Source organism: Macaca fascicularis, chromosome 5 (genome assembly GCF_037993035.2).
Source record: "Macaca fascicularis isolate 582-1 chromosome 5, T2T-MFA8v1.1".
NCBI classification, from domain to species: Eukaryota; Metazoa; Chordata; class Mammalia; order Primates; family Cercopithecidae; genus Macaca; species Macaca fascicularis.
In genome coordinates, this window is record NC_088379.1 from 186,916,708 (window position 1) to 186,936,509 (window position 19,802).

A 19,802-nucleotide genomic window follows, 5' to 3' on the forward strand; every position below is an offset into this window, starting at 1 on the left:
ATTAGCCAGACCTGGCGGTGAGTGCCTGTAATCCCAGCCACTCGGGAGGCTGAGGCAGAGAATTGCTTGAACCTGGGAGGTGGAGGTTGCAGTGAGCTGAGATCACGCCACTGCACTCCAGCCTGGGCAACAGAGCGAGAATCTGTCTCAAAAAAAAAAAAATGTGTTATATTAGGAGCAATTTTATTGTAAATCCGTACAACATATAAAACAAAGGAAGATGAGCAAAATTGCTGTGGAACAGGACCTAAAGTTTTGTCAAGTTCAATTTTTTCGTATTATAAAATGGCTTTTCTCAAAAGCAGACTCAAGCAATAAAGTATTTTCTTTGTGGAATTCACATTGGGGTATATAAGTGTTCTTAAGAGGCATCGCCCTTATTAAACTCTAGTTCATAGTTCTGTGTGTGTGTATGATTTTATATGTGCGTAACTAACATGATCAGAGCAGGTTCTATTCCTCCTAGAAATATGTGTCATTCTTAGTGTTTGGGCTCCAGAAAAAGATTAATTAATCCTGGCTTTTCTACTTACATTGGACAAACTACTCACTTTTCAATGTATGATCTTTAAAATGAGGAAAATAATAGTAACGACTTTTGAAGTTGTTATGAGGACCACATGAGACAATGTGTGTTATGTGGTGGGCACGTTTTCTGCAAGAAAACATGCATGTAGGCCAGGCGAGTCAGGAGGAGGAGGGAAAATAGGATGCAGACCAGGTAATTGCAGTAGTCAAGACAACATAAAAAGAAAGACTTGTTTTTATGCTTTTCCCACTACTTATAATAAGGACTTTAAATCTGCAATATAAGAGAAAACAGGGTCGCATCCTTAAGTGTAATCATAGTACTTTGTTAAAAGTCACATCCTTCAGAGACAAGTAATTGCAAAAGAAGGAAGTGAAGATGGCAGGATAGTGATAATGCTTTATGTTAAAAATGTAAGGGCTTTCAGCATAAGCAATGCTTATGAAAACCATCCTAGAAATAGCATGGGATGCCGACCTGTAAATGCCTAGCTTCCAAATAAAGCTCTTAATTTTTTTTGATATATTTATTCGAGATTTCTATTAAAGGCTACACAAGTTGAGTTAGTTTCTATTCCACTTCACAAACAGCATTCTTTAATTTCTGATAATAAATAGAACTAATACATATTTAAAGGTTCATCCCAAAATTTATATAATTTTAGAATCATATATAAAATATTAAACAAGATAGCCAGCAAAAATTTGTATACAGTGTTCCAAGTATTAAAATACATAGAAAATGCCATCTCAGTTTATAACATTGATTTTATGACTCTTAGAAAATATAATCCAAAATTGAATTTTGAAGTGTCACTGAATCTTCAGCTGGAATTTCTCCTGGCAGACACTCTCACCCTCTTCATTTTGTGAATTTTGATTTCTTTCTTAAGTGGGAATGTGTCAATCCTGAAAATAATTCCACTACAGTTATTTGCAACAACTTCTTTCTAATAGGGAAATGTTAAAACTGAAATATATATTTACTTTATGAAAAATATTTAACCCAGGGCAATATTTCTCAAACTTCCCTTTGAGTAAGAATGTTCTGGAAGAGTTGTTTAAAATGCTAATTTACTGGTTCTATCCTTGAGGATTCTGATTCCCTACAGCTGAAACAGGGCCCAGGAATGTATATTTTCTCAAGAACCCTCAGGTGATTCTGATTACAGGGGGTCTAAAGGCAACAATTAGAAAATTATTGGTCCAGGGCTACCATAGATAGTTACAGCCTATTTGTCATCAAGATAATCTTCAAATTTCAATAAAGAACCTCTTTGTTATCAACATTATTCCAAAATGTAGTAAAGGTTGATTTCTAATAAGTTTAAAAATAAATATTGCCTGTACCATGGCCTGATTTAAATCTAGTTTCTAAGTAACACTGTAAACTCTTGAGGCAAGATTCTAGTACTCACTGATCAGTGTAAATAGAGACTAAAGATAAATGCAGAGCTCCATTAAGCCAGGACTCGAAGCTAGGAATCTCACACGCACCCTCTCTTCCTTCCAGTATCGTCTTAGTTTATCTTCAGTTTAAGCTTGTTCTCCCTTCTCTTTCCCCTAACTCAGATTCTCTCACTGCCAATTTCCTCCCTCTTTATGGACTCTTAGCTTATAATCTTCTCATGGCCTACTTTTTTTTCCTCCTAGATATCTTATCCAAGGATAAAAGAGGGGAAGGTGAATCCTGGTCTTTCATAGATTTTGTGGATTAAAAGTGCTGGACTTGGAGTATACGGCTAAGAAAGAAGTGTTAGGTAAACACAGAAAGAAATTTGGATGCTTCTCTGCCCAGGCTAGATTCTTCTTTCTCCCAGTCTGCTCTAGAAATGCCTGGCTTCTTATGTTTTTCACTAAAGCAAACAAAGCCAGAGCTACATCTTCATCAGGTAAGCTAAAAATCAGATCATATGGCCCGTAGGAGCTTGCTGTATTTCAATATGACTCCTTTAATATTTCATGGCTTTATTCCACAACTCTCTTTTCTTAGAAATGCATCACATCACAGAGCAAACCAAGCTTTGCTGTCTTAAGCACCAAAAATGAACCAAAGTTTGGCCAGGTGTGGTGGCTCACGCCTGTAATCCCAGCACTTTGGGAGGCCGAGGAGGGTGGATCACAAGGTCAGGAGATTGAGACCATCCTGGCCAACATGGTGAAACCCCATCTCTACTAAAAATACAAAAATTAGCTGGGTGTGGTGATGTACGCCTGTAGTCCCAGCTACTCTGGAGGCTGTGGTAGGAGAATCACTTGAACCCGGGAGGCAGACGCTGCAATGAGCCGAGATCACACCACTGCACTCCAGCCTAGTGACAGGGCGAGACTCCGTCTCAAAAAAAGACAAAAAACAAATCCAAAAATGATCCATAATTTTAGGCAAGAGGACAGCGGATAGCTTTACCTAGAATGTTGTTAGAAATATCTTTCTTTGCCTCACTTGGGACGTTTGTACCCTAAGAGTAGTGGTGTTTCTGGTGTCATCTTTAAGCAAACAAAGAATTCCATGACCCATGAAGATGACTGTTTAGGCTTCCAGACTGAGGTAATTAATGCAACTGTGGCCTAATGTACTTCCGACATCAGGATTTATGGATGACCCAGGTTTAGTCTCTTAGAAAAATCAGCTATGAGTTGAATATAGACTTGAAAGTAAAGAAGAAATAAAATATCAAAATCTTATGTTGTATTTTAAATTTCTAAAGTCTTAAGGAAGTTGTTTGTCTATGTCCATTTCAAATGGGTATAATGGTCCATGACAGGCTTTGAGAAAATAGGCTATGAGCATGAACTTCATCGTAAGTATGTTGTTAAGAGTGGCAGTGGTATTGATGTAAACATCTTTCCTCTCCTGGCATTAACAGACAGAAATGTGACTTGTAGATTCAGTCTCTCCCCACCAACACATATGTAAGCAAAATGTGAAACTCACCTCTCTGCTTACATATCTTTAGTTGATAGTTCACAGACAAGAAGTTTTGTGAGACTGAACCCTAAATGATCTGTTAATGATTTGGGATTTTAAACAGTTTGCTCTGAAAGCTGGTTCTTGTAATCAAGTTTGACATGAAAATAGCACTGTCATTAAATTCAAGGAAATACCACAGTTTAATGCTTAATCACATTAAATTTCAGATAATTTGTATGTCGTGAAGCTGTATTTTGGAAACATCGGTTGGAGCTTTAGTACTGAGCAGACCATATATCTACACAGACTCTTAGTCTCAGGGCACTTCAGTATCAAGTTGTAGTTTTGGGAAGCTGGTATGGAAAAAAACAAAACAAAACACCTGTTTATTAATTGCATAGAAATGTTTTAGGGCATACCTACATGTCATTAAAGTGGCAATGATAGCGAATAATAGGGCTACAATTACTTTCTTCTAGAACCAGTTTCTTTCTTTCAAGGGAAAAATTCTTGCCCCGTCACTTGCCTCATGAATTTCCAGGAGTGTTCCTTGCCTCTGATTTGAAGCATGTTAATGTTGTTCTTTTTCAAGCAGTTCTGATTCTTTGCCCTATACATTTCTGTGGATAGCTGTTGTCTGGGTGATGGAAGGGTAGAGATTAAATTGAATTTCTTGCAGGGTCAGTTTACGTAGTGAGTTGTGAAAGCACACTGAGTGGAAGATTTACATTTTCAAGTAAAATCATTGAAATTATGGTGAGTAAAACATATGATAAGGATATTAACATATACCTAATAGGTCACCCATACTCACGTGGGAGTTTTAGTACTTCTTAGTAATTCCATTTACTTGACACAAATGGTTGTAGCTGATTGCTCTAACCTATCACCATACCTTGAGCAAAACAACGGATGGCATTCAATAAGGAGTTAGGATCCATTAAAGAGAAGCCCATTATAACAGCTTATATAATCTACAATGCAAATGAGAACACTGTTTCAACATAAGATGAAAAAGGCAGTCTGAAAGAGGCTAAAGTATTTTCTAAATTTTAAAAAAGCGCTAGTCTTGACTCCTAAGATTTCTTAAATATTTTTCAAAGTGTCAACTCTTGAATTGTGGAATATGTATTTTGTCTTCCCACCGTAAGGATTCAAACTTCTCATAATGCACAGAAAGATCTCCAGTCAGGATCCCCCCCACCCAATACAACGTTGTGTTAAACTTCATCCAGTTGTCCAGCTAATTCTTATGCTTCTCCAATTTTACTGGATATGATGTTTTTATTGGGGTTCATGGAAGCATGGCTAATGATATCAGCAAGCTTTGTAATTTCTCACTGCCAGTTTTCTACACAACTTACACTTTTGTCACTCAAACTGCACCAAATTGCTCCAACAATTAATCTTAAAGCGCAGGAGTAGGGGGACTTTTAAATGGACCCCTTCTTGGGATTCTGTGTTAAAAACAGAAAAGTTCCCATGAGTGAAGGGGGTAAGTTAGCTTTTCCAGCCTCTGCCTCTCCCCAAGTCTCACTCTTCTCTACCACCCCCCAAAAGGAATGAATTACATTTCTCTTCGTGTCCTTTAAATGAATAGCATAGTTTGGGTGAAATTATCGGGCAATTGCATGCCTTTTATGCAGATAATGCTATTTGATGAAAGCGGTGTTTTGATCTGCTAAGGATAATACAGATCCAGGGTTGGATTCATTGGTGAGAGTAAAGCTGTCTTGTGTGATAACTTCATCTCAGCATGAGGTCAGACGGGGAAAACTGGGATGGGGGATTAAAAAATGACACAGTCGGAGCAGTATTCAGTTCCCTGCTGTGCTCCTGGCTGCACACTATAGCTTATGTTTCTGATCTGTTATGGTATTGTCTGCCTTTCTCTCTCGGAGCAGAAAGAGATTGCTTAAAACTTTTCTTTTTTCAGCTAGAGGGATTAGTTCTGTGCAGCTTTTTTAATTAAAGAAACTGTATCTTTTTCAAGGCAATTTAAAGCTGCAAGAGAAGAACCATCAACATCCATAACTTAGTACTATTATCTGTAACAAAAGTGTAAGCTCTAAATTTGATATTCAGAAATAGGGGAAAGGAGCTATAGAATTCTGTTGTATTTTTAACCTTCAGTGGTTGCTCCAATCCCTAAATGAAGAATAGTAAATAAATTATTTTGTATAAGTCCTGAATATGTTTCTATAAGTAGTAACTTTCAGCCTCTTTGCTTTTTTAGCTTAGCTGAGCTTGCTTAATTAAATCTTCATGATGATAGCGAAGTGCACTTGAAAATGGTGTAAGAGGAAATAGATTTGACTATATATCCTCTTCTTTACCCAGAGATCATTTTTAAACATTTCCATTCTACTGAAAGTGATAACAGTAGAAAATGTCTGCTTAATATGGGCAATTTGCATTTAAACAGTGCAAAGTACAACATTATGGTACTTTATCACGACAAATCTTTCCATTTGTGATAAGCGGTCATCATCTTTATTAATCTGAGGGGAGCATGGATTGAATCTATCCAAAGTGATGATGAATTTGTCAGGACATATACATTTGAGTTGAATTTATAGCTCAATTTAACCCAGGTTAATGTCGAAAATCCTCAAATGTTTCCAATAAGGCCCATATGGTTATCACTTTACAAAGCACACAGGCTCTGCGCTTCAGTTGCAACATACACATCTCCAACTAAATTCCATGCCAGATCAATTAGAAACAGTCCTCCTGAGCAGACAGGAACAAACAGAGATTGTTTCCCCAATACCAGCTGAACCCTTGTCTTGAAGAAATGAAAAGCAGTCATCTTAGGCGCTGCACTTCTTACCACTAAAAATCCAAAGGCAAGGTAGAAGACAATAGGGTTTTATAAATAATGTCATATTTAATATAAAAACGTGAGTATCTACACGTTACAGGTGCTTGCTACAATTTGTTTCCAAATTTCGATAAATATCATATCCTACTGAAAAAGAGAAAACCAAAATTTGATCTCTTTGCCTTTTCTCATTGTTTTTGTCTTTACTTTAAATTATGTTTCTGAGGAAAGCCAACCAAGGTCAAAAGTGGTTCGTTGTAATGACCAGAATTTTAAAATGATGTCCCATTAAAAACTTGATGGTAGAGAAGAAAAAAGTGTACTTAAATACATTTTCGAGGTAAATTTTATTTATGACTTACCCCTATTTAAAAAAGAAAGTCAGAAGGGCTAAAGACAATGAAAATATTTTATTCGTATATCCACTCATTCATTCAACAAACATTTATTGAGCAGCTCCTATATGCCAGCCCATGGGCTAGGCTTGTGTGTCCAAAGAGGCATAAGGTTGAGCCCCCACACTCCAAGAGTGCTCAGCTATTAGGAAAGACCTATACAAAAAACAGTGCCATCCTTTATTACACGCAGAAAACACAGTGGAAGCACTGCCAAGGAAGGAGAGTATCACTGATAGGTGCTTTAAAAGCTGTGTGTTCTAGGGGCTCCAGATGCAGGGCATTCCAGACTAACAGGTCACCAAAGGGAGGAGAAAGAGTAGGGCACTTCTGGGAAATAAAAAGATGTTCAATTTGTCTGATACTGAATTATAGTCACTTGATGCCTATATTTTTAACCTATATTTACAAGTTAACATATAAGCTGGAACCTAAAATATCTAAAGGATGTTGTTTTACTAAAAAATTGTCCTGTAATGTCACCATTTTATCATAAACCTTGCCAGCAGCTAATGCCTACCTTGAGTACACTATATACGCTTCTCACTGAAAAGTTGTTTATAGAAAATATGACAGATTTTAAAAGGCACTCCATGGTAACTCTTAATTATAAAGGTTCCAGCTTTCAGTGTGGAGTAATGTAGCAAGTTTTAAACACATTCACAGAGCTGAACCAAAACCGAAAGTTCCACATGTTAAAAGATGCTGGTGTTCAAAATGCTTTGCAAAACCTGGAGTCTTTTATGAGGCTCCAGCCAAAGCAAGGGAGCCCTTGGGTGGTGCTATGCAAATGCTTTTTCACCGAAGGTTGGAGCCACGCATAGGCCAGGTTTATGCCATGGAATACAAGCAAATGTACTGGAGAAGCATGGTCCCAGTTAAAGGTTGCTTCGTCTCATCACCAGTCCATTCAGTGGCTCCAAAATGCATGCACATTGAGAGAGGCTTATCTTGCTTTAATTAAGATAATGAAAACATATTTTCCTCTACAAACAGTCATTTAATTTTATGACTTTGTCAGTGATCGAATTAAAATATTTGTTTTATAGTTCCCTCAATCTAACAGCCAAGGGATAAGTTATTTTTTGTCAGTGGGGGGAAAACCCCACCCAATAATATCTTTAAGGCTACTTGAGAGACTTCCATGTAAAATTTAAGTTTTAGTGTTGTTCACTGTGAAGCTATTTGTGTAAGGCAAACACCTCAGGTGCCTAGAATTTGGGGTTTGCTCAGTGGCTACCAGCCTTTAGCGTGTGTTCTAAAGTGGCCCATCACCTATTTGCTGTTCTCAGTTGAGACATAACCTTCTTTTGGGCATATGTGGGTGACTGGCTTTCCTGGTCCTGAGGGGTGAGCTGGAAGGTCTAGGTACCTGAGATTTGGCTCCCCTGGCCATTTCTACCCCGTTCCTCATCGTTCCTAGGGTCTCCTGGGGAGAGGTTGCAGCCGGCGCAGCCACTGGGTTTGAACCCAGCAGGCAGGCCTCAGGCCTCAGGTTTGCTAGAGCAGATGGAACAAAGTCCAAAGAATAGGTAAACTCGAGTGATGTCCACAAGTTTCCTTGGAGAGCCTAATACCTGCCTCACCCGGCGGGGCGGTCCCCTTCTGCACGCCTGAAAGCCTCGCGTGTCAAAGGAGGAAGTGGCTGCGGAGACCGTCGAGTCTGCACGGGAGAGAGGCACAAACAGCTGCTACCCGGCCCCTTCAGGTCCAAGCTGGCTCTTCAGGACAGGAGGAGAAAACGGACAGCCCCCAAAGGGGAGAAAGGGAAGGCGCATGTGATGCTGACTAAAATGGACAGGCGTCACCTTCAGGTGGGCAGCGCCACTTGGCAGAGACTTGGCCCACAGGGAGGCGGTGGAGCAGCAGGGCAGGGTGCTGTTGGCCTTGCCTCAGTAGTGGGGCAAGAGCCTGGCTCCTCTTCCCCAAAATGAATCCGGAGGTTCCGCCCATTTTTTTCCCCCTAAGGACTTTTTAGAGGCTTGCAAAGGCCCCAGGCATGCGTTCCTAAGAGTAGGGCTAGGCGAGGGGAGCTGGGCCACATTTTCCTTGTGGAGAGCTGCGCATCTGTGTGACAAGAGGGGCCCACGGGAGGGCGACGCCGCCAGCTCCGTCCCATTATCCCGAGCACTACCGGCTGCGTTCACACCGCAAAGTCACCAGCTGCGCCGGGCAGAGTTTGCTGAGAGGGGCCAGAGGCTTGCAAGACAGACAGCGATGTCTTGCATTTCTTCTCTCGCTCCAGTTTTTATTGCTGTGGAGGGCACGGCGTGAGCTGCCCGCCATCCCCGCCCTCTCTTGACAACAGCTCAGTGAGGCAAAAAGCATGATGGTCACGTAGCGAGCTGCCTCTCTGCTTTCCAGGGATTCATTTGAAGGAGGAAGCGTGTAGTAGTTTGGCACTGCACAACATCAGCTTTTCCTAACGGCCTCAAATGATGGAACTTCTTTGTATGAGAGACAGACCCAAATTTAACACACGTAAGCTGCCTGGATTACAGGCGCAGGCAGATGTAGAGGAGGACCCCTGCGCGCTTTGTCCACCAGCGACGCCTGGCATAGAGTGCGCAGGGCCGTATTAATGAGTTCTAGAGCATTTTTTTTCTATATTGCAAGCATAGTGTAAATGTTCAGCATTGCATACTGAAAAACTTTGAATCTCATGTAAGAAGGAACTGGGCTAGAGACAGGAGCCAAGATTTATTGCCATTTCTAAGTTTTATGAGTTCTATTGTTTCCTACCTTTATTACCAGCGTTAGCTGTAATGAGGATTCTAGGAAAAAGGAGCTGGAAAAAAGCAGCATCCCCCAACTACCACAATGTAGCACTTCAGTTCTGGCCTCTTTAGGATTGGGGCAGTGTCTCATCTCTATTGTGTATTCCTAGATAGTAGGAGGGAGTCTCACTTACATACTTACAAAAGTTTTAAAGACCTAATACTTTTGTGTGCGTGTGGGAACTGGGCCACAAAAGTGCTTTATGAAAGAGTTTCCTTACGGTCATGTCCGGATTCAAATTTCAAGTAGTTTGCATGCTCTTCATGTAATATCTGGGACATATCTTCATAATTAACAAGCTTTTTTTTTTTTTTTTTAATAATGAGAATGGTTAGAATGAGTGGGGGATATCATTAATTCGCCCCCATGACCTTATCTTTTTCAAGTGTGAAATTCAGTGGCAGAAGGAGATGGATCTATCCCAGGGTGACTCTAGATTCTTCCCGCAAGGATGTGCGTGTGCTGCTTTCCATCAGTAGTGCCCCGAGAGCCGGATCGGGTTCGCTTACTACCAAGACTTCTCTACTTAACGCGCTGCGCTCGGGCACTTAGCAACTTCGGGAACACGGGCTGTGGGTCTGGGCACACTAGTTCGAGTTTAGGGATTCTCCTCCCTTCTAGCCCAAACTTTGGAGAAACTATCATAAAGGTTCAGGCTTTCCTAGGAGGCGTCGTCCGTGTTCTCCCAGTGCTCGATCTGTTTCTGGTTCTGCACGGCAGTTAAAAATGCAAGTGGACTTCCTAACGGCCAAGTACAGGTACAGGTCGGCGGAATCCTCCGCTCTGAAGCTGAAAGTGGACGGTGGCGCGAGGAGGCTGGGAGCGCACCAGTCTCCGCCACGCTTCCAAGGACAGGTCGGCGGCGGCCGGGGCAGGCCTGGTCGCCGGGTCTCAGCCCTCCACCGGCGGACTGCAGGTCCCAGGGGAAGGCGGGGAGATGCTCGGGCGCCCACGGGGGAGTCGCACGCACTCGGCAGTCCCAAGCGCGCATGCCCCACCTCTGCCATCGCCCCGTCCCGGACCCGAAAGGAGCCTGAAGGATCCCACGGACCGCCGAGCCAGAGAGCAGTTCTGCTCAGGTCGCCCATTCGGAGCTACAAAACTCTGGAACTTCCAGCAGTTTCGGAAGCTCCGGGGGAGGACTTTCCTGCAGATAGGGGGCGGGGGCTGGGGAGCGGGGAGCCGGGAGCCAGCGCTGCGGTGGGTAGAAAGTGGCAGTGTCTTGGGAGGAGCAGCAAACTTTTTTTTCCCTCCCACAGCAAACAAAATCGAGGCAGGGACAGTGTTCGGCTGCTAATCTGAGGGAAGAATGGAGAAGAAGGAAGAGTAGTAAAAGCGGGGAGTAGAGCCTTCGGAGGACTCCCGGGTCCGCCCCGGCAAGGTGATGCTGGGCGGAGGCCTAGGTGCTTGAAGCCAGGGGACAGACAATTGTTCTGCTACAGTGCCGAATGGGGCTGGTAAGGAAGTCTGAGTGTTTACTGCCTCCCTTCCCTGTCCAAAGGTCATTTGCGCTTTTCGGTCTCGGACGAAAGGACACTGTGGAAAGGAAGGCGCGGGTCATTTTCAGAGACTCTGCAAAGGACGGGCCGCCTACCGGGGGTGGAAATCCTTAATTACACCCTTCTGCCTCGGAATCCGTCTTCCTGGCAGTGTCTTGCACTCCCACCTCCTCGGGTGACTCAGCTGACCTGAAATGCCCACCCTACGGAAGATCAAGAAAAGTAGTTTTCTAAGAAGGTTAGAGGTTTGATTACACAGAGAAGTGTTTCCACTTAAGTCCAAAGCAATTACCCGCCCCCTCCCCCAGGGCCGCCTCGCCGCCACCCGTAGCAGAAAAGGACAGACCCCCACGCACGTACCCCCGCACTTTGTTGGTGCGTGTGAATTTCAAATGGCGCAGTAAGTTCATTAGTGTTTGCAATCAGCGGCGGGCAGACCCCTCATCAGAGCCGAAAGCCGGCAAGAGCCATTCATCAGCTTGAAGTGTTATTCACGGATGACCCCTAAATCACGGCGAGAGTAGTAGAGGCACTGATTGGTCACAGCATGGGAGCCTCGGTGCTTTCCCGAACCCGACGCGGCCGGGAGGAGGGAAGGAGGGAGGGGCGGCGAACGTGGTTCAGTCCGGCAAATCCCATTTGACAGAAAAAGGCAGTAAACGGGGAATCTCTTTTTTTGAATAAAGAAGAAGAAATAAAGTACCTGTCATCTTGACAAGTGGCGGAGCAGAGGAGTCAAGGATTATAAATGATCACAGCCAGGTCCAGCTCGCCCCGTGATTGGGCTCTCCCGCGATCTGCACCGGGGGAAGCGCATGGTAGGCTCCTCTCCTTTCCTCCTCTCCCTCGCACACTCCCGCACACACACACACACACACACACACACACACACACGGACACGTGTACGCGCCCGGGCTCGGGCACACTCGGCCCGGCGCGTCCCCCTCCGCACAATTACGGTCCTGGATGCCGCTCCCGGGCCGGGCGTCCCGGGGGCCTCCTCACCTGGCCCTTCTCGCCTTCCTCCTCCCTCGCCTCCCCGGTCCTCCCGCTCGCGGGCCGAGCCCGAAAACTCCGGCCCGGCCTGGTCCGCCGCCTTGGAGGAGGCTGGAAGGGCCGGCGGGCGGGGAGAGGGGGAGCGCGGGGGAGAGAAAGAAAGTGAACTCATTGGCGCGCCAGCGCCCTCCCCTCCCGCGTCCCGGGGCCGCGCGGCCGGGGGCGGGCAGGGAAGGAAGTTGTAACACTCGCGCCCCCTCCCCGCCCCCGCCCCGCCGGCGCCCGCTCCCCGCTCCCTCGGCGGGGCCCCCCTCCCCCGCGCCCGGCTCCTTTGAATTTGGCCCGGCGCGGTGTGCGCGCGGCTCGGGCGGACGCGGCGGCTGCTGCCGGGGAGCGAGCCGGCGGCGCGGGCGAGCCGAGCGCGGTAAGTGCGGCGCCGCCGCCGGCGCGCCCTCCTTCCTTTCTGGGGTCCTAGTGCCGGGCCGCGGCGCCGGGAGCGGGCGAGCGCGAACCGGGACGGCGCGTGGCTGCTACTGGCCCCGGGAGGCGGCGGGCGCGGGGGCATCTCCCCGGCGCGCGGGCTCTCTCCGCCGTCCGGCCTCCCAGTCCCCGCCCCGCCCTCGCGCCCACCACCTCCGGCTGCCGGCTCAGGTGGGAACTTCGCCGGCGCCTCTCACCCGAGGAGCCAGGCGCCGTGCCCCGGTTCTGGGGAGCCCCGGGGCCCCGGGGCCCCCCAAGGAGGGCAGCCCGGAGGCTGGGCGCCCGGTGGGGGCGGGGAGGGGAGCCCGCCTGGTCCTCTTCGGCCCCCACTGTGTGGCGGGGCCCCGTGTCCTCTGCGGGGGCGTCTTGACAGGATCCTGTGGGGCTTCCAGCGAGCGGAAAGCCCCGGGATGTCACCGCTTTCCGGGGCAGGCAGGGGAGAGAAGGCTTCTGCAGCGACCAGGGAGCCAAGTTGGAAAGGAGTGAAGGAGGGAGAGTGAGGGGCGAGGGGTAACGTGGGGAGTGGTGGATCACGGCTGAAACTTGATCGGGAAACTCTGGATGGGGCTGGAAACACACACAAAATATCCTGAGCTGGGCGTTTCAAAAATTACGAATTTATGAGCCTGCAACTGAGATTCTAAGTCCCTCTTGTGTTTTACAACCGATTACAAAGAGCTTCACATATTTTAGGTTGAGGCGGGTTGTGTCTGATTGATCTTTGCTGAGCATCTTACTATGCAGCTTGGATTCCATTCTTACTGCCTCACCTTTAAGGTAGCTGGAGTGGTAACTTGTTAATTTTTATTGTGGAGGGAGGATAAGTACTTGTACCGTGTAATACATTACATACGTGTGTTTTCCGAAGTCATTGTAATTTGGAGGTAGAGAAAAGTTTCCAGGTATGTGTGAGGAGGTGCAATGGAAATGAAAGGCTGAGAGCTGTCCTAGACTTTTTACAGGATCCCAAACGGCTGGGATGCCCGAGAACAGGACTGTCTCTTCATCATGCTCTATTTCTTATCTTCTGACAATGTATTTTGTCAAACATTGGTAGACTCTGGCAGAATTCACTGGGTGGTCTTTTCACTGGAAATAGAAATATGTTGAGGCATTACCTTTCCCTTCTCTTGTCAAAAGAAAAAAGGTGGATATGGCATCTCTGGAAAGCTTGGAAGAGTATCCCAAAAGATGATATTGCAACTGAACAGAATTTGGTGATTTGACTCCCTTAGTGAATTTGTTTAAAATAATGATGCATATCCCTTTTTCCCGGTTGCCTACTTGGAGAAGTATTTGTAGTCTTTAGGGTATTAATATATTGAGAACAGACTGACTTTAGAATTAAGAGCAACTGTGTGATAATAATTCATTATCTATTTTAATATTTCAATTAAAACACAAGATTTTATAAATTCAACAATCTTGCTTTGTGCATTCCTTAATACACTTTTAATTATCTAGAACTTCGAGCATGTATATCTTAATATATGAAATTCTTGTATGAGCCCTGAAAGTTTCGATTTTTAATTCTAAATGCAGAGCAAATATTTAATTCTTGATCTAAGAGTGAGAGGTTAGTTCAGTAATAAGACTTGCTAATCCCACTTTAAAATGTCATGGCATTCACAAATTATTCCTAAATTCTTCAAAGATAGGCGTTTATAATGAGTTTAGTTATTCTATTGTGTATTTCAGGATTTTGTTACCTTTTCCTGTTGCATTTCCCTTAATAATCTCGCTCTTTTTTTCTTACATGATTTTTTTATTCCTCTTAAAGATTTTTTCTAATAGTAAACAAATATGTCTTATGTTAAATAACTTAGAAAAGAATATATAGTTAGAAAAAGTAGTTCAAATCAAATACACATTTTTACATGCACTGTACAGTTTTTATGAAAAATGTAGTTAAACTATTCACCATGCTAATATTTATATATGTTTGGAAAACTATATGAACCCCCTGTGCCAGTAGCTTTAAGTTAGCAACCTATGCACTCTAATGAGGATTACTTGATTATTGGAAATAAAGCAGATAGATTTATAGAATTGTGACTAGTTATTCCTCCAAATGGGATTATTTTGCATGGCTGTGTTTATTTTCTAGAAAGATGTTTTAGGTAAATTATTGAGGTTTTTCTTACTGTGATTCTGTAGGCGTGTCATCAGTCTTTTGGTTAGAAAAGGAGCCTGCCTTATTAGGGGGAAGACAAAGAAAGATAACGATGCTTATCTTTGAGTAGAAGAAAGCTCCTAAAGAGAGTGAAAACTTTTAAACTTATTCAGAAAGGAAACCTAGCTAAACAATAATGATCCAGTTAGGAAGTTCAAGCTACTCTTTCTTAGCTTTGCTTCTGGGAGCCAAGAGTAATTATTCTCTTTGTAAAGAGTCAAGCAAATAAGAAAGCAGGAAGGAGTGCGTGGCTATCATTGTGAGTAGAGTAACCTGTCAGAAATACTGAATCACCGTTAGGCTGGGTGTACAAAAAATGATGTTTTTGCAATAGCTGCAAATGTGTGTTTGGAAATGCTGAAGTTTATCCTACCTATAGGAATACTAGGGAATAAGTTCAGAGCATGGTCATAGTCTGATAGAAAAACCCAACAAAGCCAAGTTTATTAGTTTATTAATATTGATTATTTAAATAAATGCATGTGCCTCCTTTTTATTAAACTTTATTTTACCCCGTAAAAATTTGATTTCTGGATGGTGGCTGAATATCATCCAAGTTTTATATTTATTCGAATCAGTGTATTCAGCAGCTGTGATGAGCTGTCTGCCCTTTTCTTGAAGCTGTGCTGTAGAAACCTGTTAAGCATGTTGAATTACACATTGCTCATCTACCCAGTGTTTCGTTTGATAGTCAACTGTCCATTTTGACTTTGAGGACATACTTTCTTTACTTAGGGTGAGAATATGAGCAAAGAATATAATAGTTTGCCACCAAACGTTTACTATGGTCCATAACCAATTACATATTCCTTTGAATTTCCAGTTGAAGTTAGTGTTGTGTTCATAATTGCCTTATAAAGTGGAATGATAGCCCGTAGAAAAATTGACTGCATGCATTCAGAGTAAAGTCTATTGAAAAGGTACCACAATAATACGTTATTTAAAAGTTTCAACAACTAATTTTTATTTTAAAATTATTTTATGTAAGCTTATTTTAGAATACATTTACAACTTGTCTTTGGAAATATCAGCTGTTTTAACAGACCTGTTGGAAATTTTGTGCTTAAAAAAAAAAACAAGACTGAAAAACCTTCTTAGTCTGAAAACTGATTAATTGTTGTGTCTTATAAAACCTGATTTATTTTAAATTTTTTTTTCCCAAGCATTACCATTATGAAGCTCTCTTTCTAATTGAGATTAATGTTTCTGAGCAAAGAAGTGGTTTGGAGGACTGCATTCATTTTGAGTGCTGTTGTAATCAATTTTAGATACAGCATTCCACAATGGATCAGTTTGCATCCAAACCTGCCTTATTATGTAGAATTAACTTGTTGGTGATTGATAGTAATACTTCTCCATCTTGAAAAGTCATTTGTTTCCAAACAAGTATGATGGCTTGTATGAGTTTCGAAAGATTGCTTCTCATAATTAAAACATCGTATTGGGGACCTAATTTGAACTTTTTCTAAGAATTATATAAAACATGAGGAAGCAATTCATTAACATATATTCAACTAAAATAACCTCTTTTCCCAAAATGCAATATGCCTCAAGGCATATTTTCTTGCCCATCAAAGGATTTTATGGCCTTTTGAGTCATTAATAGTAATTGTAATCCATCTAGGTTATTTCCTTTTTTGTTTGTATTAACATTCTAGTTCAGTTTTTCAGAGATTTCTTAGAATTATGGATGGACCTCTTATGCACGTGTTATAACTTTATTTCATAAGATAGTAGGTATAATCCTGACAATGAAAGATAGTGCATGTGGAGGTAATTCCTTAATGGAAATGTGGAGAGATGGTGGATGTTATCGCCCCACTGTGATATTTGCATTTGTTTCTTATTTGTACCTGGTCAGCTTTGGTTTTATCAGCTTTTAATTCTCTTCTGAAAGACCACATTAAGATTTTCTAGGGCTTTGGTCCATATTGCATTGTGATACATGTTGTCCCAATCAAATAAAATATTAGGAGCACAGAATATAAGATTAATATAGATTAGCATTCTAATGTATCTATAGTATATATGATTTCTAAAGACAGATGTAACTGCTTTCTAGTGCGTGTAAAGTTCCCACAATGGCATTACTCTTTACTTTCAGGAAGGAAAAAAGCTTGATAAGAACTATGTATCTTTATTTTATTCTCTGTAATGATAGATTCTTGGCATTGGATTGGTGCTTTTCTAGCTTAAGACATCCATTTAAAATAGTTTTAAATGCTAACATAATGCAGTTAAACTCCCATTTTCAGAATGTTATTTTACACAAGCATTAGAGTATAAACTATCAAAATACAGAAACATGCCCTGAGATATATACATGTTTCATATACTGAAACTACAATAGGATTCATTATTTTGACGGATTGCGATAAAATTTTCTGTAGTTTTGGTTAAATAACTCAGGTGATTACCTAGTTAGAACAGCTACATGGAATTCGCTAAAGATAGTGATCAACTCAAACCCATGTCTTTCTATTTCAAATTAGTCACTGTGCAAATTAATGTCAGTATCATAGAATGAACTCATAAGTCATATGAGTAGATGATTGAAACCATATCATGTAATAATAATAATATTGAGATTTTACTTCCCTGTTGATAAACTTTCTTAGAATCTTAGAAGAGCTAGGATCGGGTAGCACTGACTTTTCAAACAAGTTTGTGATAGGTGGCAGTCTTAACTGAGTTCCTTGACTTCCTTCAGAAAATAGGTAATTCTTAATATGTTTAGGAGCATGTGTGGAGTGAAATGTAGCATAACACTAAACTATGCTTATATTCTTTCCTGTAAGTTTAGGAGTTAATCATTACTTGTGGAGGTGTGGCATTTATTACTATTATTATTTACTATTTCACCCATGTTTATAGTTCTGTAGTTTATACTAGAGCATGCAAAAACACAGTGCTACCTTCTGAAAAATATTGTTTTGGGGAAAACATAGTGCCTGTGTTCACACTTGTATTTAATGATATAAAATAGTATCATTTATATAATTATATGAAAGTCAGTGTGGGATACAAAAGTCATTGCATTTGCTGATAGTATATTCTCAAATATTGTGGAGTAGTTTTTACTTCTGTTAGAGTAGTTGGGGAGCGGTGGGGATAATGTGATCTGTTTGCCCTGGAATGGGATCATATTATTTAATAACAACCAGTTACTTTATAACTGGGTCTGCTTGGTCTCTGCCTCAAAACCAAAAAGAGATAAGGGAAGAAGGAAGGGAGGAAGAAAGGAAAAGAGGAAGGGAGGGGAGTAAGAGAAAGAGAGAGAAAGAGGAGAAAATAGGAAAACGAATATATTTTATGATGAGTGATGATCCTTTGAGCATTTTCTGTGTGTAGCAGGGTGTGTGACAGGAAAAGCAGACAAAAGGGAAAATTTTGTCATTTCATTTAATTGGGTAAGTACAGAAGAAAATTAACTTGTAAATTTTTTCACTTTTAAATATATGTATTTTCAATTCCTACAGGAGAATCAGAATATCAGTTCTTAAAATTAGTGCAAGACATTCCAAATATTGTATACAGTTTCTTATATTGATGGAAAAAAGAAAATGTACTAACAGCTCTATTTTATTGGCATGCTTTCTTTGTTTATGAGACTGAAAATCAAGTTATAGCTGTCTATATAGAGACTTAAAAAAATCCACACAGCTCTGATTATTTAAAAAGATCATTTAGGAGGTAACTTATAAAGGCCACTTACCTTTAAAGATACAAGTCTTAATATATTGTAGTCATTCTTTCCTTTATTTAATTACTCGTACTATTTGCTAGAATTCTTATGCTAATCCCTCTTCAGGTTGCCATTACTTAGAAAGAATTAACAGCTTGTTAATGACTGTCTTCCTTCAGTCCGATTCCGTAGCACCTCTGAATGTAGTGGCTGTTTATGAAGATGGCAGCACACCTCTGAATAGGAGGGTGACGTGGATTTGTGGTCCTCTGTTCCCTCCCCCTAACAGAAAAGCTACTTTTTTATTAGAATGGATTATTTCCTTTTGAGTTAAATTATGCTCAGCTAATATTTTGTGACTAGAATTGTTGACCCTCCTCTCTGCATGAGGAGGTGTCTTTTTGATAACAGGGGCGTTTCCAAAGAAGAGGTCCTCACTCGAGCGTCTCCAGCATCCTATCGAGTCCAGCATGTGGCTTCTATACTGGGATGGTATCTTAGGAGAGTTTATGTTCTTGGACTGCCTACTAGAAGGTACGTTATGCAGACAGTGAAAAGACAGGATTGAGTTATAATATACAGGGAGAAATGTGTGAGGCATGTGAAATACTTTGCATGAAGCATGTGCAAATATATGAATATGAGATTATGTTTATTTTGGTAAAAAAAAAAGTGCGCTATTGAAAAGTAAACTTCATTGTTTATTTTCAGTCTACCTAATGTTCTTTTTAAAGAGTAACATCTATTCTAATACTTTTTATCAGAGAATTTGGAATTTGTCAACATGTAGGTAGAAAAAAATTGGCAAGGGACTGGTTCTTTTAAATAGCTCTTAAGAAAATTGGCACAGAGCTTGCCATTTGAAATCATTATGAAAACCAGTGGAAGACAGCTGTGAATTTTATTTCTTTCAGAATTTATAATAACTTTCAGCTAAAGAAAGCTATCCCTCCTATAGTTCTTTAAGAACAAATCTGTGACTTTTTTTCTCTTAGGAGCAAAAAAAAAAAAAAAAAAAAAATCCCCAAAAAACAAAAGCATCTTGAACAGTGTTATTACATTTTTCTATATTTATAAGCAAAAATGAAATGAATATTGAAAACTTTAAAATTTTTTCACTTAAATTTTGTGTAATGATGAGAATAGTTAAGTGTAGGTTAAAATACTGCAAATAATAAAAGCTAATCTAGTAATCTAAATACCTATTATAGGTAAGTGATGAACTATAATATTCCAAAGAAATAAAAACGGTAGTATACACATATTTTATCTCTTGATTGTCACAAAAATAAGGCATTCTTACAAGGATATGGCTGAATTTTATGATGGTATCAGTAATAGTGAGAATAACTTGACACAATGAAAATAACTGAGATGTTATTCCTCATCTTTTACCTAATACTTTCAGAAAATTCCCAAATAATTAGAAGAGCTTTTGAAAATAATGAGACGTGCTAGGAGAAAGAAAGTACATTTGTTGCCTTACAAAACTATTAATGAATGTAATAGTTCAGAAAGGGTTCAGAAAGGGGT

The 19,802-nt window shown here is 41.4% G+C and overlaps 2 protein-coding genes across 27 annotated transcripts in view; one reads left to right on the top strand and one right to left on the bottom strand.

Moving 5' to 3' along the window:
• LOC141410361 (uncharacterized) overlaps positions 1-12,520 on the bottom strand; it is a 61,546-nt gene extending 49,026 nt beyond the window's left edge. For 3 of the 9 annotated variants that reach the window (XR_012435246.1, XR_012435247.1, XM_074040796.1), the window contains exons 1-2: positions 11,941-12,520; positions 11,639-11,732 (exon numbers count right to left, since the gene is read on the bottom strand). Coding sequence is in view for 3 of the 9 variants with exons in the window: in XM_074040796.1 (XP_073896897.1) it covers positions 11,671-11,732; positions 11,941-12,496 (618 nt within the window). In the remaining 6 variants the exon portion in view is untranslated. Of the gene's footprint in view, positions 1-6,654 lie in introns of those variants that run through there. The other 6 variants (XR_012435249.1, XR_012435251.1, XM_074040797.1 and 3 more) reach the window with 4 other exon arrangements.
• The window catches only part of TENM3 (teneurin transmembrane protein 3), a 2,750,454-nt gene that overhangs the window by 2,078,605 nt on the left and 652,047 nt on the right, over positions 1-19,802 (top strand). For 2 of the 18 annotated variants that reach the window (XM_015450589.4, XM_074040786.1), the window contains exon 1: positions 11,558-11,753. The exons of 14 other annotated variants lie outside the window; for them this stretch is intronic. The gene's annotated coding sequence lies outside the window, so the exon portion shown is untranslated. Of the gene's footprint in view, positions 1-11,557; positions 11,754-12,172; positions 12,356-19,802 lie in introns of those variants that run through there. 2 more of the 18 variants (XM_005556358.5, XM_074040785.1) reach the window with 1 other exon arrangement.